A 19,257-nucleotide genomic window follows, 5' to 3' on the forward strand; every position below is an offset into this window, starting at 1 on the left:
GGGTGCTTGGGGGCCGGCACCTGAAATACGCTGCAGCAGAGAAAGGCAGAGAGGGTGAGAGGCTGGGCTGGGCTGGGCTGGGCTGGCGGTGTGGTCTTAGCCAGCTGGGGTGCTTGTAGAGCTAATATGAAAGCGCTTAAGGCACCGTGTATCTTACCTGTTTCACTGCTGATTTTTTTCCCCAGAATACCGATGGTACGCATCCCTCTCCCTTTGAACAAGACCAAGGGGGGTTTACTTCACTTCCAAGCCCAATACTTTGAGAAAAAAGACCACTCTTCCCATTTTCCCTTGCTGCAGGAAAAGCAGAGGTAAGGTAGACGGGCAGAGGTTACAGGAGCAGCTGGTGGGCAGTGTGATGGTTTGGGAACAGCTACAGCTCACAGCATAGTGTTTGGGCACTGGGCAAATGGCAGTGGGGGAACAGCACTGATTTGGCACTGGGGGAGCAGAATGAAATGTTGGGAAGGTGACAGGGCTGGCACCTGTCATTCAAATGGGGCAAAACTTTCCCGTTAATTGCTGGAGGCTAATGAACACCAATTTTCATATGCCAGGAATAAGTAAAGAGAGGTGAATCAAAAGACAACACAAAGCTACTATGTAACTGCTGCATTTTATATTGTGTCATTTGTGAAATTTGTCTATGACTGATTGTGTGATGAAGTTTTACTAATGATTCTGCTGGACTAATTGTTGTTACTACTTTGCAGGCCCGGAGAGATGCAGTCCGAGTACTGTATAAATAGCAGTTGTACAGTTGTACATGGACACCTTTGCTGAAGTGGCTAAGGACCAGAGCTAGCTGTTTCCTTCTCAAAACCTATATATATCACATAGTGTAATTTTAGAAGGTAATTATGTTTTTTAAACAATTTTGCTTATTGTGGGCTTGTCAAGTTATATTCTGTAGATACTCTTAGGAAATGAAAGTTTTTCTATGTGAGTAGTCATATGATGAAACGTCTGTCCTCTCTCTGTGTTTAGGTAATTAGCAAATAGATGGGTATTGCATTTAGAAGGTTTTTATACTGTACGATATAAAAAAAAAATTTAAGATTTTTTAAGAATACTGTAGGAGGCAAAGCTAGATGCATTCAGATGCATTTAAGTGGTATTTGCTATGGTTTTGCAATACACACAGATTACGCCTAATATTATTATTAATTTGATTATATATATATATATTAGCATTTTAATCCTGTAACTACAGTTCAGAGGATACATCCACCCTGCTTATGTGGTTTATATTGCGGGATTAAGCTCTGCTTTCATTAAAGCAAATAAAATAAATGATAAGTTGTAGGTTTGAATGCAAATATGTTGTCAGAAAGTGGACTGAGTAGTGGTATAGCTGTTCTTCCGCATATGTGGGGATGTTTACCATGTTAATGAGGACCCTCCTGTTCTCTCATTATAGATTCCCTATTTGGAGCCTGCATAGTTTGTGAAGAAAATGTGGATTTAAGGCACGTATGCTTGATTAAGATGTCTAAGAGAACATGGTAATTTCAAATGCTCTTTGCAATCCATTTGTTTTTGCAAAAATGTTTTTTGGGTGTGTCTGGGCAGCAAAATGAATAAAGAAACAGTAAAGTATCATGAAGATATAAAAGCTGACAGTTTTATAACTGAGAGCATTGCTAAGTGTAGTTCACAATTTATGAAATCACAAGTCACCTCTTCGCAGATGGTGAGGCAATGGTTTTTTAATGCTTGAGGGCCTCTTATTATTCTAAGAGTGCCAGATGTACATAAAAACAGGGTTGGGTTTTTGTTTGTTTTGCTTTAAACAAAACATTTCAGTGTGCTTGGCATTCAGTTTTTGGTTGTAAAGGTGACTTCTTATTAGGACTCCTCAATATAAAATGCCTTGCAGTAAGGAAAACAAAGAAAACACCACAATTGCATGATTATCCCAAGGCCTATTAAACATAAATTGAATCACTGCAAATAACCCTGCATTTACTTTACTAATATATTGAGCTTCAATTTATAGTGCAGAATCCAGTCAATGGTGCATATATATGTTGCAAATTGTAAGTATGATGGGGTTTTTTATGCTTTTCTCACAACCTCACCTGCTTATGCCTGATGCTGTTTCCACTGAAATAAACACAAGTATTACTACCTATTTTAATACTCCTTAAGTGTAGAGCTCTGCTGTTGTTTGTTTATTTTTAAAGTAGGATTTGTTTTGTGGGTGCCGCATGCAGTAGGTTAGTGTTTTGCTTGAATGTCAGTTAATACGCTTCTTGGAAGTGAGGCTATTTTAACTGATGAAGCTTTTGGGAACTAACTTCTCCCTCTTGCAAATTAATGAAATTGTCAAGATTAAATCAATTTAAGTGGAGTGAGACAGCGAGATAATGTGCTAGCCTTTCTATCTGGAAATCTCTGTGCCCTTTAGATTGATGGCATCAGGCAGCCTCTAATGGATATATTTGTCTACGTTACAAAAGAACTTCCTGCAGTCTGGACTTCTGCGTCAGAGAGGTTCAGGATTTGGAAGTTTTGCAGCCCAGAATGAAAACATACTGGTAGAGCAGTGCAGAATATGTTTGCATTCTATTGTGTTTATAATAACCAGAGTGACATCTGTGTTTTCATGTACTGCTTGAATGAAATAAAGAATGAAAAGGTGGAGGCTTGGTATGATCTCTGCTGCTGGGGAAGGCTAAAGAGAAATTTGAATCATCTCTGTACCCTTTTGATATCAGGCTTTATGATAGAAAACAAGCATTTTTTTGTGTGTTGGATACCAAACAGCATGCACTGGGATTGAAGTCCAAACCATGTTTCTTCCAAGTTTAATCTGTTTTGTATATGTAGTACTGTACACGCTCCCATTAATTGTCATTTTCCATCATGAATTTTCTGGTTGTTGATGCTTCAAGATGCATGTAACACCTCCCTCCTTGCTGCTTCACTAATAGCACCATGTAATCAGCTCACGCACTGTTTCTTCAAATCCCATTTCAGATATTCCCTGGCCTGCACATCCTGTTGCAGTTCTGCACATCTGTTTCTCCTGTAGAGGCATCCACTTGTCTTCTGATGGGCTACAAACCTCCTAGTCATTAGTCTATTGTCTTATCAATTACCAGTCACATCTGCTAGTCTCTTTACGCCATCCCTCATTGCAGCTGTTGAAGACAGGATACTGGGCTGGATGGACAAATATGCATGCCCAGCAGGGTATTTCTTATGTTTGTGCCTCAGTTACACTGTTTATACAACACAGCTCTAGCTTGCATAACGGGTTATAAAGGAGACCACAGGGAGGTCAGAAGTACACATTGCTGATGAAATGAGACATGAATTTTCCAAACACATCATGTTTTCCTCAAATAAGTTTCTATTCCACTGCAAACCTCTTTATAATCTGAGTTTTCCCCTATAAGTAAATGTATGAATGTTCTGCCATATGGTGTCTGCAAGCATTAGCATGTAATAAATTACTGAAACCAGATAAAATGCTCTAAAATGTGATCAGTTAGAGTTTAGCCAATTTCACTGAATTCTACAGGTTAACAGGACCGAGAGTTTACTTGTTCATATGGTACTGGAAGCTGGAGCAGAGGGATTAAAAATAAATTTCCAGATTTGTTCTGTATTGCAACTGTAATGACTGCAAGAGTCTGAATGTGATAGAAACAAAATGAAAGTGGAATTTGCCCCAAAATATTGGGAAGAAAAAAAAAATAATTGAGTGGCCCAGCTGCAATATGTTGGCTCTCTCAATCATTTGCCTGTGTACTTGCAGAAAGGAAAGTCTAGACACTAGAATCTGCATGTACTTCAGGGGACAATTTAGGTGCTTAGTCCTGGCTTGGCTAAGAGGTTTCGTAGTAGTTTTTAGATCAGCTCTGACTGCATGTGTTTGTTTTCTAATGCATAATAAGATTTCACTGTTAGTTATATCTTTGGATTTAGGGTTATAATCTGTTAATCCGTAAAATTTTATCAAGATAATCTGTTTGATCGTATGCAAAAGCTCATCTAGGTAGTAAATAGGAGCTATGCAAAATAGTTCAGGCACACTACTATGCATATTCATAAACTTTCAACAGATCTCTCTTTTACATTAGTCTACAATTAAGAGTTAAGTTTTTGTTGGAGTATCAGTTCAGATATCTTTGTCCTGAGGCATAACTGAAATCTTCCACGGAGTTTGATATTAAATGTTGGCATTGTAAAATGTCTTAATTTTGAAGCAACTGTCTAGCATTTATTATGTGAGGCACTCTCTAGTGGCTTCATAATTAGTTTTAAATCATTATTGATAGAACAATTATCTAGAAAGACCCAATTATTTGTGTCACAAAGCTCTCTAGTGTTCGCTATCCATGGAGAAAATCCCTGGACATTTGTCACTTACCTATTTTGTTACAGCCAGGGAAATGGCCAGTAACTCCCATGGGTTTATTTCATGACTTGATAGGAAGCTGTGTCCAGTAGCAGAGGGCACGAGTGACCTGGTTTTATCTGTTTTGCACGTTTCTGTCAGAAACATAGCAACAAGGTTTAGAGAGAATCTTTGTATATTTTTTGAGAAAAAATATCCCTGTGTACCCTCTGTAGAATGAATTAATACAGCAACCAGAAACATTATTTCTGGGCTTAGCTACTTTACTTTCCTTTACTTGGATTTTAGCAGTTCATTTGTCCAGTTTGGTTCTCAAATAATGTTTGAAGCTACAGGACTAGTCTGAGTTTACTCAGACATTGATTTATCCCTGCAGCCATCACATCCCACATGATCTTTGCACTTCTCCATCAACTAAACCCCAATGAATTTGGGGAGAGGCCTGTGTTAAAAGACAGGCCCTTCCTGAGAACCCCAGCTGGATTCTTGCAGCGTTCCTGTGTAACTCCCAAGAGTTGACTGTGTACATCACCATTGCGTTATTTTATTTGTAGGTGAGAGTAGATAAATTCATCTGAACACTTACAGTTAGAATTTCATGCTCAGAAGCTGTCCTCTGTGCCAAACTACATTTCCAGAGCAAGCACGTTCAGCTTGATTGTTTGTAATTCTTTCTGAGTCATTAGCCCTGTAGGAATGAGCATCTGCACTTGGATGAGGCCTTTAAGGAACTGAGCTGGAGGCACTACTGACAACAAGCAAAGAAAATGAAGTCTGTAGTAGACCTAAGGTCATTCAGAAATGTTTCGGTTGCTCATCCACCTTCGTTTGCCTCAGGCTGTTTGGATTAGTTTGACATTCAGTCCTCAAGCTGCGAAATGCTGAAGTAAGCAGACCTGTGTCTGTAATGTGCCTGATATAAAGGAACCTGCTCCTGATTAGATCCTTGAGCACTGCCGGAGCACTTGATTCCTGCCTGGCAGCTCCTGTGTCAAGAGAAGCATTTCCATCCATTTCGTTTCTCTGGTTCTGTGTTCAGAAGCTGTTATCTCCAGTCTCTGGGTCCCCTGGAAATTTGCGGTTGGTGTCCAACTGAGCTAATACTTCTACCTGGGGTGCTTGGCTGCTGCCATCAGACCAGTGCTGTCTACATTTCCTTCTGCCTCTCCAGCAGTTACAGCCAGCAACAGGAAGCCAATTGCTATTACATTCACCACCGCATCTACAGCATACGTGGAAATTCTCTGGTCAGACATAAAAATCTTCTGTAGCATTAACCAATTCCGTGAGCTGTTTCAGAGCAATTCATCCTGCTGCTGGATCACTGCCTGCAGAGGGCAGCCTGACCCAGGATTTCACTCCAGCAATGTGCTCAGGTGGAGAATTCCATCATCTGCTGGCGTCTCTGTCCATCAGCATCACTGTCTGTGGAATAAACAAGTGAGAGCTGCGGAGGATTACCATCAGCCCGAAATTCAAACGGACTCAAAAGTGGGGAACACCCTCCCACACACATGCTTGACTGAATTAAACCTTGTTTGTTTGTTTGTTTAAAAGCACCCCAAAAGAATACAGTAACATCAGAAAACTCAACTAGGCCTGAGATCATATCTCACAGGTCAACCAGATACATTTATTGGTAGATATCAAGGGGTAAGAGAAAGAAAATATACAGAATACATGCACCAGGGTGCACTGGCCGATGCTAACAGTAGAAAAGTGTTTTTCTTTTATTCCAAATCTCTTCAGGAAGACTGTGAGATTCATTCAAGCTCCTGTTAAGATGAGCGAGACTGTGCCTTTGGCTGATTTTGCTCTGTGTTCTCTCTCAAGTGTGTCCCGAGTCCCTGTGAAACAGCCGTCACAATTTCAGTGACACTTTGTCAAAGAGCATGTGTCTACACACAGGTATGTGCTTTTGCTGTAGGACTGATCAGTGCCAGGTTTGAGACTAGGGGTTGCTATCTTGATATAGATTGACAAGGGACAAGGCATTCAGTTCCTGAAAAAGAGTCAGTACTTTGTGTGTCTCAAATCAAATTGTGTCCAACAGCTGATTAAGGAATGATCTTGATGTGTGCTGAAGGGAGTCCTGTCTGCTTCTATACTCCTCAGCCAGAGGGCCCTGCTACACAGTGGTCAGAGTAGAAAGTGAGGATAAAGAAAATAGCATTTCAGGAATCAAGAGAGCATCAGCAATGTCTGAATTCCAGGAGCACAGGAAGAAACCTGTGTGTCTTATGGTCAGTTATCACATTACTCACTGATGTACTTTCACATTGATTTAGATAATGAATTTATTTGAGTACAGACTTTCTGTCCCACATAAACCGGGCTGTTCACAGCAGAATGTATACACTTCTCAGAGTCTGGCTCATTGTCATTGCAATTATCAGTGAATTTTTGCTGACGATTCCTAAAATTTTGTGTAGAGGAGTGCCAAGAAATTTTGATTCTGGTTTATTCGTAATATTCTTTCCTATTCTTGCTATGTTACTCATCTTCGCTAATGTGAACTTTGGCCAAGGAAATATCTGTCACAATTTACATTGATAGCATAATGTAAAAGATGCTCTATGTAAAAATGCTTACACATTTAATCAGCTCTGATTGCGTAATCTAATTCTGTTTGGCCACAGCAAATTCTTTAGGATAAAGGGCAAAGTAGGGCACACACTGAGATAACACCCTTGCTTGACACATATCTAAAAACTCTCATTTATAATTAATAACAAAGGCAGTTTATGTAATTGTCTCTCTATCTCCTGAAGGCATACACTGAATACAAAATCAGAAGAAAAATGATTTAGGAGTCAAGATTCACAGCTGTTATTTGTGGTTCATACCTCGTATGTGAGCCCGTGAGAACCTGATGAAAGCTGAGTAAGTTTTTGACTTCGAGCTCTTTGCGGGGATCTTTCCAATAAGGATGCACACATAGGTGATACTGAAATTCTTCTGCAGTAAATCCTAGTCAACGTTTATCTGATCTTTCCAAACCTGATCCTCAGAAATGAATTTCTCATTCTGGCCCATGTGCACTAGGTTCCTCCAGGGTACTTAGCCATTTTGGTGCAAAGGCAATATAGATTAGCTATTAATGGGATTATTTAGAGCCTTTTTTTTAGCTGCCAAGATCTCCAATACTCTAGGTTATATCAGTAAAAGTGATTAATGTTTTCACAATTCAGATGTATAAATCCAGCCTTTGCTGTCTTAGCTGGACATCATCATTCTTTTAAGAGTTTTCTGTTTGTCTAAAACCTTTTTACTTAATGGATAGAAAAACAGAATCTTTTATGTATTCACACAGGTGAATATATTCACAAGTGACAGCAAGGTATGTTGTACAGAGAATACAGTCCAATATTTAGAGGGCTTTTCTGGAAAGATGCAGGTTCTGTTCTTTACTCTGACATAATTTTCTCTGTGACCTTAAACAACATAGCTCTTCAAGGGCATTTAAGCATCTGAATATACCAATAGGGGATTTGAAAACACCTGGCTGCTAAAATTGGTCGGTGAAGTACTTTGAAAAAATCTCTAAAAAATCCCCAGATGCCTGTTTGCATATCTGAAAGCCCAAATACCTTTAAAAAACACTGGCATTAGTGTGTGTGTGTTTGTGTTTGTTTGTTTTTTCTGTCTAATTTGAGTTAGAAGCTTAAGCTGTCTGTATAGTCAATACAAAAAAGTAGCAGGTAGGATCCTGCTTCTCAGCTGGCTAATTCAGAAACCTCAGGTAGGTGCCTGAAATAAAGCGATGTCAATCACTGCTCCTAATGGACTTCTTAAGTGATCAGGAAATGGCTCAGTCAACTGAACAGCTCAACAGCTTGCTGCTGCTCAAAAAGACAATCTCTTTTCCCTCTAATGCTCACCTGTTCTTCTTTACCTCTTGCTGGCCATGCAGTTCCGCACTTGTCTTCTGTAAGCTCCAGCGTTTACCTGAGCCTTAGGTTTTTGGTTTTGTCTATCTTTCTGTTTCCTTTTCCTGGCAGAAAACTCACCAGCACAAGGAAGTGAGCAATTCCTTGGTGATTAATGAGCTGAAGTGGTTTGATAGGGGTGAGACCAGCAATGGCAACAGGAGCACATGTGTTGGGGTGAGTAGGAAAAAGGCAGTGCACAGGAGAGTACGTGACAACAGCTTGCAGAAGCAGCAGCAGCAAACTCTTGGATTGGCTTGCCCATCTTGTCTGGATCAATAGCTCTTATTTGAGGTCTCCCTTCCTCTCTGTACCGCCCTTTCCCACCCTTTCCTTTCTCTTCAGCTCCCTTCCACATTCCCTAAATATTGGCAGGACAGGAGACAGCCAGTGCAGAAGCTGATTCAGCTGCACACATGCAGATTGCCTGGCTGGTACTTGTGGCTAATGAAGGCATGGCTTCCAGAACTGATAACTCTTGAGTTCCCACTGCAGCTTTTCTTCATTTTAATTTCTCTTTGCAAGTCCTAATTACTACAAAACTTGTAAGGTTGTTGAACTCTTTCTGAGTTCTACCTTTTAGTCAGCTTTAATAGAAATTTTCCATATCCGGGTCTTGAAGTTCTTGAAGGGGATTTGCTGGACAGACAGAAAAATGAAACTCTATCACCCTCAATTACTTAGGAAACCCAACTAAATAGCTAATTTTAATAGATGGATTCTGTATCTGATCCATTCTAACTTTCTCTGATCAACATGTCTGTTGAACTGCTCAGCCTTAGAGGTGCTGCACACTAAGTGGAATAAATTCTTTGTGTTCTATAGAAAGCCAAGGTACAAATGCCTTTCTCCTTTTACTTCCTAGCAGCATAAAGAAAGGAAATTCTTCATTAAAAAGCTAATTTCTGCATGTTCCTGAACCTTTTTTTTTTTTTTTTTAAAGCCATCTATTAAGCATCACACAGGAGAACCCTTGATAATGCTAGTCAGAAACTCGTTGAAGGAAGTGCATAGGAAATGACTCAATTAAAACCACAAAATGCTGTTATATTACTGAGGAAAACCTTGGCTCTTTTGGTACAAGAAAGAAAACCTGAGTTGTTTCCAAGTGGAAAACATTACTCATTTCAGAAAAGAAGATGGGGAAGGGAACTTTTTTTGAGTGAACGTTCGCTGAGCAACTACAGGAGCTGGGAAAGAGGCGAACCTGCGATTTATTTCATTGCTGCCGCAGGATTCAGAAACAAGGGGCAAGAAGACAGAACGACCTGATGAGCATGAGCTGCGGGTGACAGTGGGGCGATGCATGGCAAACAGAGGTGTGTATGACCATGGGTCATTGCTGGCTGAGCGCGATATGGGAGGAACAGCTGTGCCGGCTCATTGTCTGCGCCTACATCACCTGATGAGAGGACGCGTGTGTGCTCGCCCTTGTGCTGCTGCTCTGCTCCCTCACACATACGTGTACACACACACATTTACATGCACATATATACATCGCTGCCCGGCTGGCAGCGGGGCGAGCACAGCAGGGCTCTGCCAAGCAGCCACCAGCCGGCTGCGCCCCGGCACTGCGGTGGGGACCGCGCCACGCAGCCGCGGGCAGGGATGCGAGCACCGCCACCTCTCCTGGATCTCCGGCTGCATTTCTTTCGTAGGAAAACCGTGTGGGCTTGCTGCTGGGAGGCAGCTGCGCTGCGTGTGGCACAGCAGAGCAGGAGGAGCGTGACTCAGCCCCCGTGCCACCGCCGTGCCGGCTGCCGCAGCACCCCGGGTCCTGCTTGCTGGCCGTGCCGACCCTGAGCGGAGCCACCTCTCGCGGCTCAATTCGGCCGCAGCCCTGCGGTTCCCGTCGCCTGCCCTTCCCCGCAGCCTCCCGGTGCGCTGAGGTCGGGTTGGCCGTGTCGGGGAGCTCCCGGTCCCCGCCGGGGGGGCGCCCGCTGCCCCTCCGGGCCCGCAGCGCTGCGCCCGCCCCGCTCCGCCCCGCAGCCGCCGCCCTGCCCTCGGCAGCCCGATCCCAGGCGATCCCACTCGATCCAATCCGATCCAAGGCGAGCCGAGCCCAGCCGAGCCGCACAGGCGCACGCAGCGCGGAGAGCGCCGCGGCCCCGCCCGGCTCGGCACGGCCCGGCACGGCCCGGCCATGTCCGCCAGAGGTGGGTCTGCGGGGGGCGAGGGGGGACCGGGGGGTTTGGGGGGCCACCGAGGAGCCCTGCGGCGAAGGGGCTCGGGGAGGGGGCGCTGAGTGCCGGGGTGGGGGGCCCGAGGGTGCCGAGCCCCCCTGCGGGCGCTGGGGCTGGGACCGGGGCTGCAGGTGCGGGGCGCGGGGCGCTGCCTTCGGAGGAACCGGAGGCGTAAAGTTAAACATGTTCTGAACGCTGTCATAACAAAGCTGAAATACCGGTAAGCATCTCTCTCTTTTTTATATATTTTTTTTTAATTTTTTCCCCTTAAAGAAAATTATCTGCGCGGTAATAACCAGTAAAACCACTCCCCGCTTGTCTCTGCATTGAAAAAAACACTTTGTGAAAATTACATATCGCGTGTGAACAAGCCCCTGGATGCAGGGATACGCCCTGCTTGTGCATCCCCTTATTTCTCTGCGTCTTCACGCACTACACACCGCCCGGCGTGCAACAGCGCTTTGGTTTGCCTGGATTCCTCCCGCTGTCCGAATGAGCATCGCGCACATGGACGGCAGCGTGCGACTGCTGTAGGGTTGTCAGCGCAATGTGCCCGGCTCCATGTTCCCACAGCGTCGCACCCATCCCAGGTATAAATAATAAATGGTGGTGGGTCAGCGCAATTCCTTGTGGCACTGTGGAGTTCTTGCTGTAGGAAGCCATGGTCTGCATCTGTCTCTGAAGGATCCATTTCTGGAAGAGTGCTAATTGTGTTAGCATCAGTGCTGTGCTAAGGCTGCTTTAGTACCTGGGGGGGAAAGCCCTGGTCTCAGCAAAGCTTTATGACATGCGTTAGATTGCCGTCTTCACAGGGCTACCTGGAGTTGAGGAAGGGATGGAAATACCTTGCAATTTCAGCTCTGTAGATGTTTTGCTCCACCAAACCTGAAACGTACAGAAAGGGTAGCCAGGGAACATTTCCACTGGCCCTATTCCCATTTTCTCCCCCCGCCATCCCTCTTTCATATTTTATCGGCACGGCACGGATGTTTGATGCCTGCCTGGTTCTGCTGGAGAGCTGCCTGGAGATGAAGGGGGAATTCTTTCTCAGCCTTTCCCATGCCATCCAGGTTTTTTCAGAGCAATTAATTGGAGGGACAGGGACCTCACAGGAGTTTAGAGATGCAACAAATAATATTCATAAAAGAGATTAAGACATTAATTTCTATCGATTTCTGCTTTTCATTGTTAACAGATGGACTTAGTTGGAAAATAAACATGTCTGTAGGAGTATGTAGTAGAGTTGCTTGGTGCTGACCAAAGGCTGTTTGTGTGTGAGGCGGTACAGAACATTTTTATTGTCAACTGTTCTAAACGCTACTACTGATAAAATGTTATGTATGAGCTTACTTTTAGACACTTAGCGTGGCATGATGGATCTTAATGAGGTTACTCCTGAGCATGTAGCTCAGATAAGAAATATGTCCTTATGGGATCAGGGCTTTGTTTGAGTGTTGGATCAGGACCCTTTGCTTCATGCTGGCAGATTACCTCATGCATAAGGAGTCTCATTAAAACCTCGGTATCATTAGGGTCTGCGTGTTCAGCGAATGTTGACTGTTAATATTTTATGTAGTGTTAGCTGTCCAAAAGGTGATCATTATCATTCTGAATGCATCAGGTCTGGAGCTGTCTACTTGCTGTTTGTACACCAGGCATACCAAGAATAGCCAAAGAGGTAAAGATTTACCTGTGCCATTTTTATTACTAAACTGCAGAAGATACTCAAGGCATAGTAAAACACATCACAATATCATCAGTGTTCAATTTGTGCAGCTCTCTTTATTCGTCTCTTTTGCTCCAGGAGGCAGCATGGTCTAGTGAACTGACTGCAACAGATGACGGAAGAAACTCCTGAAATCCATCAGGACCTCTGTGTTTTGAACCATCCCTTTGAACTCTTCTGCTCTAGTTCCTTGTTGTTATTTAAGCAGAAGTACTGTATAGCCTGATAGTAGATTGTGAATCAATACATAAAGTATAGCAAATAATACAAAATAATGTAATTTTGCTGTAAATGGAACTCTGGGTGAAGAGTTTTATACTTCCCTACTTGTACAATGGAAATAATGGGAGATATTTTTTTCAGGGGGATTGTTGTGAGGACTAATGGCTGACCTGTGCTTTACGATGAATTTTCTGAAATTCTCTTTTATTTTCTACCAACCCTTACAGACTATGTTGTTGATGTTCTTTGCAATGTCCCTCACCTCTCCCAGTTACCAAAGCATAAGGTCTCTAAACTTCCTTTGCAGCTTTCCTCATAGTACAGCTCTAGCTGACGTTCTGACCAAATGCCAGATGAAGTAGCATAGATGAGTATTCCCAGAAGCGTGAACGAATAATCATTTTGGAAATCTGGCGATTGAACTGGGAGCTAAACTAAAGCGAACTTTGAAAATCCTTTTCCATGTCCCTGTCAAGTTGGAGCCCTTCCCAGGGCACTCTCATGACCTGTTCTGCAGCCTGTTGGGATCACTGCCGTTGACGTCAGTCATGCTTTCTATTGTGCAGTTTGCAAAGGTCTTCATATTATACTTTCAGCTGTTGTTAAGTAGCTGCTATTAGGGTTCATACATGACTGAATTTGGGTGTTGGAGTAAGCCTTATAGGTTGTTGCTTACCTAAGGGCTTGTTTGTAAAGAGCTGTAAATTCGCTGGATGAAAGACATTTTTCTAAAGCCAAGTATAACTGTGACCTACTTGTGCATGTTATCTCAAACTGCTTAAAAACTGTCAAAACTACTTGTTATCATGAAGGTCTAAGTTAATGGAAAATGGCTATTTTTAACTTTAGTAATCTGCAGTTACACTGAAGCAAGCAGGCACAAATGGTAGTGTTTGGTGTGGACAAATAATATCTTTGCTGTTTGTTTATTTGTTTCTAAATATTGAAAGAATTAGCACGAGCTATATTTAGTCTAGCAGGCAAATTCAGGCAAAATGAAGGCACATAAAATAGGTTTATCAATAGTGGTGTCTTTCCTGCCTTTTTTTATGCCATAACAAAAATCACTACGTTTTGACAGAAGCCAGAGTTAAAGAAATATTATTGCTGTCTAGTATTAACAGGTTGTGCCGTGCCGCTCTGATACTGTAAGTGTGGGAGTTGTAGAGAAAGTACTTCCATTTTTTAGCCTACTCAACAGTCAGCGTAGTAGGGTTGTTTGGAATTTATTTCATACTACAATCCTTGTCTTTCCAGAATTGATTTTGCAACAAATGTAGATCAAACAGACAGATCCATCACCGACACACTGGTGTTAGGGAGGTTTTGTCCTTGTTTTACAGGTGAGGCAACTGAGGTGATGTTTTTCTCTGCACTTAGTCTCAGATCCAGGGTCAGGAGGGGAATTCCAACCTCCAGGTCCTGTTCTCAGACTACTAGTTTGTACTTACACCAGCTGGCAATAGATTTTGATGGGAAGAGGACAAACTTCACCTCATTACGTTTTGCTCTGGTAACTTCTTTCCTCATACACACTGTGCAGATCACTTGGTTGATGTCTCACAGGTTTGTCAGTGAGAAATTAACATAATAAATATTGAGCTCCTATATATTCCACTAGTACCTTTTATTTTTCTTTCCCTAATCTTCTAATGCTCCTTAAATAGCTGTAGCCATGGCTGCTGTTGCTGGCAGTGGTGGTTTTGATCGAGGTCCATGCTGACAGGGTTAAAAACTAGCTGCTGTGAGCTGCAAATCAGCCATTTATTGTGGTCTGTGATGAGCACAGCAATATTGCTCCATCTAAAGGCACCAGCCTTTTAAGAGGTGGCAACGTTGTCTGCCGTGTCCTTGTTGAAATCTATTGCTCTGTTCTAATGCTTGTTGTCACAGGCGTTTCTTTCAGGCACGTGCCGACCATCCTGGCTGCTCTTTGCAACCTGCCGGCTGCATGTCCGCCTGAGAGGCCTGGAGAGCGGGGCGGTGTAAACCGGCTGAGCGTTTCCTTAATTGCAGAAATAGCGAAGTTTAGCGTGTTGAGCAGTTAATTATAGCAGCAGTGGACACTCCCAGTCATAGTGATTTCCAGCATGTTCCTTGGTGCGATGCTCCAGAGCCTGCAGGAGCGCTCTTGGCAGGGCTGGGTGCGCTGCAGCGGTGCCTGAGGCATGGAGTCCTGCCTGCCAGGCCTCTGCTCTGCAGGCTGCCAGCCTGCAGCCAAGGCTGCTTCTCTCCCCAGCTTTCATCCTGAATTCCTTTTGTACCCATTTCATACCGTTATTTAATCCTATCTATACATTTACTTTATTTCTTCCAAATTCGTCTAATGACTTACGTGTTGTTTTTTTTCTCTAGGTACTCATTTCAGGGCTTGAACCTCAATGTAGTGGCTTAAAGAGGTCAGGATCAGCACCTGGAATGTCGCTGTAAGCTATACTTTGTGGATGACAATCACTATCTGCAGCCTAATCTTTAGACCTAGTAGAAGTTTTGTTTTGATGGGGAAGAAGAGCGTTTTAATGAGGTATCTGTCTGAAAGGATAGCATTTCTTTCGAGCTGGTCCTTACTAAGCTTCTCCTCTTCTTCCCATCTTTCTTTTCCCCTCAACAAAGATTAGCCTGTGCTGTTTAACTTCTGAGATTAATGAAAATTAGTCCTGAATACATGGAAAAAGTTACATAGACTAATGGCAACAACAAAAGGAAACTGGGACAATGAGGTAGAATCTATTTTAGATGCACAGCTTTGAAAGGAATTGCACACAAGGAAAATGAACATCAGCTTATGGATGGAAAAGCCAGCAAAATTGCTTTTAGTGAAGAACAGCGGAACCTCATGTGCTTTGCAGTTTCTGAAAATAATCTTTTGGAGATTCTTTTTCCTTCTTTTTAATATAATGGGTTTGAATTGAATATTTTGAATTATTTTTAACCTAATCTGTAAGTAATTGGAAATGAAACCACATGTGGTTAGTTCATGTGCTTGATGTAGTTTTTCTTAGTTCTGCAGTGTAAAGGGGGAAACATAGTGCAAAGCAGACACAGTGCAAAACAGTCTGTAAGTTCTGAGACCAGCAAGTAGCCCCTCATTTTTTTATTGCATATTGTTTAGGCTATGATGTCTTTATAAGTAAGTGGTCTCAGTTACAACCCAAAGAAAACTCTTAGGTATTATATAGTAATAGCAGAAAAAAACTTCGGAGACTCTTCTTTTAAATCCTCAGCCCTTATTGTTGCATGTTTTCAGAAAGAAGTTCATTTTTAGAAAATCCAGCCCCAGTCACAGTCTCAGTCCTGTAAACATTACTGAGCATTGCATTCAGTGTGTTTACCAGCCCCATACGTAATGTAAGGAAATCCTTAATTTGTAAACAAGGCTGGACCAGATGGGCTTTAGTAAGGTACGCCCATAGCGGAGGAGCCTTAGGTTCTCCTTTCCCCATTTGTAAGCTAGAATTAGTGCTTCGGTGAGTCAGTGTGTTTCGTGTGAATCACAAACCGTGGCCACATCCAGTGCAGCGCCTGCTGTTTCTGCGCCCACGTCTGAGCTGGGCTCACACTCAGAGCGGTGCTGATCTCCTGGCTGTGCCCAGGCTCTGCAGCCCGTGCCGATTCCTCTGCTGTTGGTTGTGGTTGTTGTGGTTGTGGCTATGGTGTAATTATGTGGCCTTGCAGTTTCTGCCTCATGGCTAGAAAAGTTTGTGTGTGCTTCACATCTGAAGAAGATGAACATGTTCATGTAAGCTCTGTATTTTGAAGTGCAAAGAGGATCTGTGTTTGTCTCGGTAAAAAAGGCTGATGTCCAAAAAGGTATGATACGCCAGCATGTGTTGTGGCCCTGGGATGCTCTCTGCCTTCAGAGGGGAGACACTGGAGCTTTGCTGGTATCACTGGGAGGTGCTGGGGAGACACAGGCTCTGTGCCGCTGTGGCTGGGAGGTGCTGTGGAGGGAAGCATGGAACAGGAACATCCAGGAGACGGCATGCTCAAAGGTAGGGCAAAGGGTACTTTTTTCTCCTTGTGGTATATCTGCAGTTTCAACTTAAGGGGGTTGGAGGAAAACCAGACCAGGCTGGTCAGCAGACTGTGAGGTTCTGCCTCCCTGAAGCCCTAGGGCCAGTGCTTAGGTCTTTTTGGAGCATGCTGAGAAATGGTGCTCTTCATTGACCATATCAGTGGCTTTGTCGTGCTTAGATGTGATCCTTCTGGAAATACACCTGAGAAGCGAGTGGCCTTATCACATTGCACATTTGGAGGATAACATAAGTTTTGGTTCACTGCTTCCTTACGAATAAAGATGCTTTATGCTGCTTGTGGAACTGCAGACAGGCCATGTATTGTCATATTTTATTCCAAAGTACCAAACTGAAACAGTTTCTGTAACTTTTTAATACTTGTCATTCCCTTTGCTATATCTGGGACCCTAACTTAGTCATTTTTAATGTGCTCTCATTTTAACTACAGTTTCCTCCAGTGTAAATCTTGTACAAAGGACTGTGGGATTTCACTCAATGAAAGGATCCTGCTCTAATTATTGTTATTATAGAGCTGATTCCGTTTCTATTGCACCAGGCTTGTGTGAGGCATCTTTGATCAACAGAGCAGTCAGCAAAAACACTTTTCAAATTACAGTTTCCTTTTAACTAGTGATAAAAGGTTTCAGTTTGGTTTTGGCATTAGGAACTTCGGGAGAAGACAAGGTTAGATAAGAACTGAAAATTAGTTAACAGTAAAGTATCAGAGTTAAGGTAATACAGTCCTGAGAGGGGTGTTTCAGCTCTAACTCAGAGCCTGCACAAGTGGTAGATGAGAAGTCCTGGCTCTCTCCCCTGTCCTGGGTTTGTGGTTTTGTGAGTCAGCATTTGTGGGAGAGCAAGCTCCAATAAATGCTATGTAAGGTGCATGAACTTGATAGAATTAGGGTGTAAAAGAGATGGATTTGGGATTTGTTGTTTTTCTGAAGATGCAGGAATGTAGGTGGGCTTGTGGTCAGTAGGCAAGGTGGAAATTAACATTTTTCTCAGAATGAAAACAGAAAGAAGGAAAAACTTTTTTTTTTTTTTTTTTTTTTTGAGTGAAAACACATCTTAGTGACCTTAGCACAAATCTAAGCACCACCCATGTCACCTTTAAAATTAGATTTCATTGCAAAAGGAATTGTGCTGAGTATTACCTGTGAAGTAGTATTTTATGCCTATTTATGAAAGTAGTAACGAAAGTATGCTATTTTTTGCCAAGGACTTTCTGTATTCCAGTGCTATGGGTGTGTGCATGCATGAGCAGGCTGTGCCGAGGTGTGGGTGAGTGTCTGTGTTCCCCAGCAGGAAACCTGCACATGTCTTGAGGGGTTTAAAATGAGCAGAGCTGTAAAACCGATTGGCTTTCACTGGAGTTGTGCCCAGTTTTGTGTTTTAATCTTAGTCTCACCCGTGCTTGTAAATATTATCTCCCTACAAATGCAGACACTCAGGACAGGATTTAATGTTTCTACAGCCTTTGCTACTGTTTTATGGTTTTGCTACTGTTGTATGGTTTTCTCTTGTCATAGTAAAACAAAAGATAATCAGACAATTCATTTATAAACCTGTGGAATAAAACTCCCTGCAAGAAGACAGTATTGTTATATAATAATGTGGTTATCCAGGACTGTTTATTCTGCTTTATGAGCTGGAGATAATCCCAAAATGCTGGACTTTGATCTAAGGAAGAATAATAAAACTTTGATCATCCTTGAATTGACAGCTGCTATAAAAAGCCTATGTCTTATTTCTCTTTTAGTAACACTGGCTAAATCCAGAGCAACTGATAAAAGAATTTGATGATTGCGGCTTAGGGATTCTTTCTGACTTGACCTGAAGTGATCTCTGTCCAAAAATGTCTATAAATATTTTTGCTATTTTCTGTTGACAGATGTTTTGATATTTGAGATGAATGGTAAAAATGTTTTGTGTACTTAGATGTGCCATGCACATTTGCTGGAGTCTAGTGTTTCAGAGAGGCAGGCTCTGGTGTTAACTCTTTATGTTTATGCAAAATAAAAGGTTGATTTATAATAAAATTCTTGTGCCATGATTGAGATGCTGTTATCTTGCTTTCCATATTTCTGAGAATATCATTTAAAATTTAAAAAATTGTAAATGGCTAATATCTAGGAATATATTTCAATTACCGCAGTGGTACCATATTTCTTTATGTGCTTGAGACATGGTAAATATTTTCCTACACAACTTTGTAGTCCACTTGTGTTGTCCTTCCTTCAGAGTTGCAGCTGGACAGTGGCAATTTCTTCTAGGTTTAGTATTTTAAAGCTTACAAGAGAATGTGGAGGAAAGAAATCTAACTTTTTATTCATCATAAAATGAGTTTTTTGAATATTCCAGAATTGTATGGGTCAGCAAAGCTCACAGACTTGGAAAGTTTCTTTGGTACTTTAGAAGTTCTCCCTGTGTGGGGCTCCTGTAGTGGGGTTTCAAGAGTGAAGTGCCATAAGAGGGCCAGGGACTGTTCCTCCTTCCATCTGGCTGGTGCTGTGCTTTGTGATTTGCTCCTTTTGCCATGCATTGTGGTTCATCAGTGAAGCAGGGCAAGATGCTAGAATCATTAAGGTTGGAAAAGAGCTTCGGGATCACCTTCCGATCATCCCCCAACCACCAATATCATCCAATAAACCATGACCCTAAAGATGCAGCTTTCCCCTTGTGCTTTGGGTTTTCCTCCTGTGTGGCTCACTGCTTGGTGCACAGCTGAGGTTTTCTTAAGTAATACCAGTCTTGTGTTTTTGGACACTACATCCTCATAATTTAAATGTGTTCTAAAACTCAGTTTGGG

General features: G+C 42.5%; 1 protein-coding gene and 1 long non-coding RNA gene across 5 annotated transcripts in view; both read left to right on the forward strand.

The window, feature by feature from the left end:
- Positions 1–71: 71 nt before the first annotated feature.
- On the forward strand, positions 72–3,530 carry LOC309880047. Of its 4 annotated transcripts, XR_014317886.1 has the most exons (5): positions 72–311; positions 714–854; positions 1,421–1,469; positions 2,411–2,540; positions 2,983–3,530. It is a non-coding gene; the product is annotated as an uncharacterized lncRNA (long non-coding RNA). The 4 variants fall into 4 exon arrangements; XR_014317885.1 differs by lacking the exon at positions 2,411–2,540 and having other exon boundaries at positions 1,421–1,505; XR_014317887.1 differs by lacking the exon at positions 2,983–3,530 and having other exon boundaries at positions 1,421–1,505; positions 2,411–2,973.
- Positions 3,531–10,108: 6,578 nt separating this feature from the next.
- ABLIM1 (actin binding LIM protein 1) overlaps positions 10,109–19,257 on the forward strand; it is a 189,960-nt gene continuing 180,811 nt past the window's right edge. Inside the window, exon 1 of the mRNA XM_082764171.1 lies at positions 10,109–10,454. Within this exon, the coding sequence (XP_082620297.1) occupies positions 10,442–10,454 (13 nt within the window). The 5' untranslated portion in view covers positions 10,109–10,441. The remainder of the gene's footprint in view (positions 10,455–19,257) is intronic.

This window comes from Aythya marila, assembly GCF_965140915.1.
Source record: "Aythya marila genome assembly, chromosome: 7".
Taxonomy (NCBI): Eukaryota; Metazoa; Chordata; class Aves; order Anseriformes; family Anatidae; genus Aythya; species Aythya marila.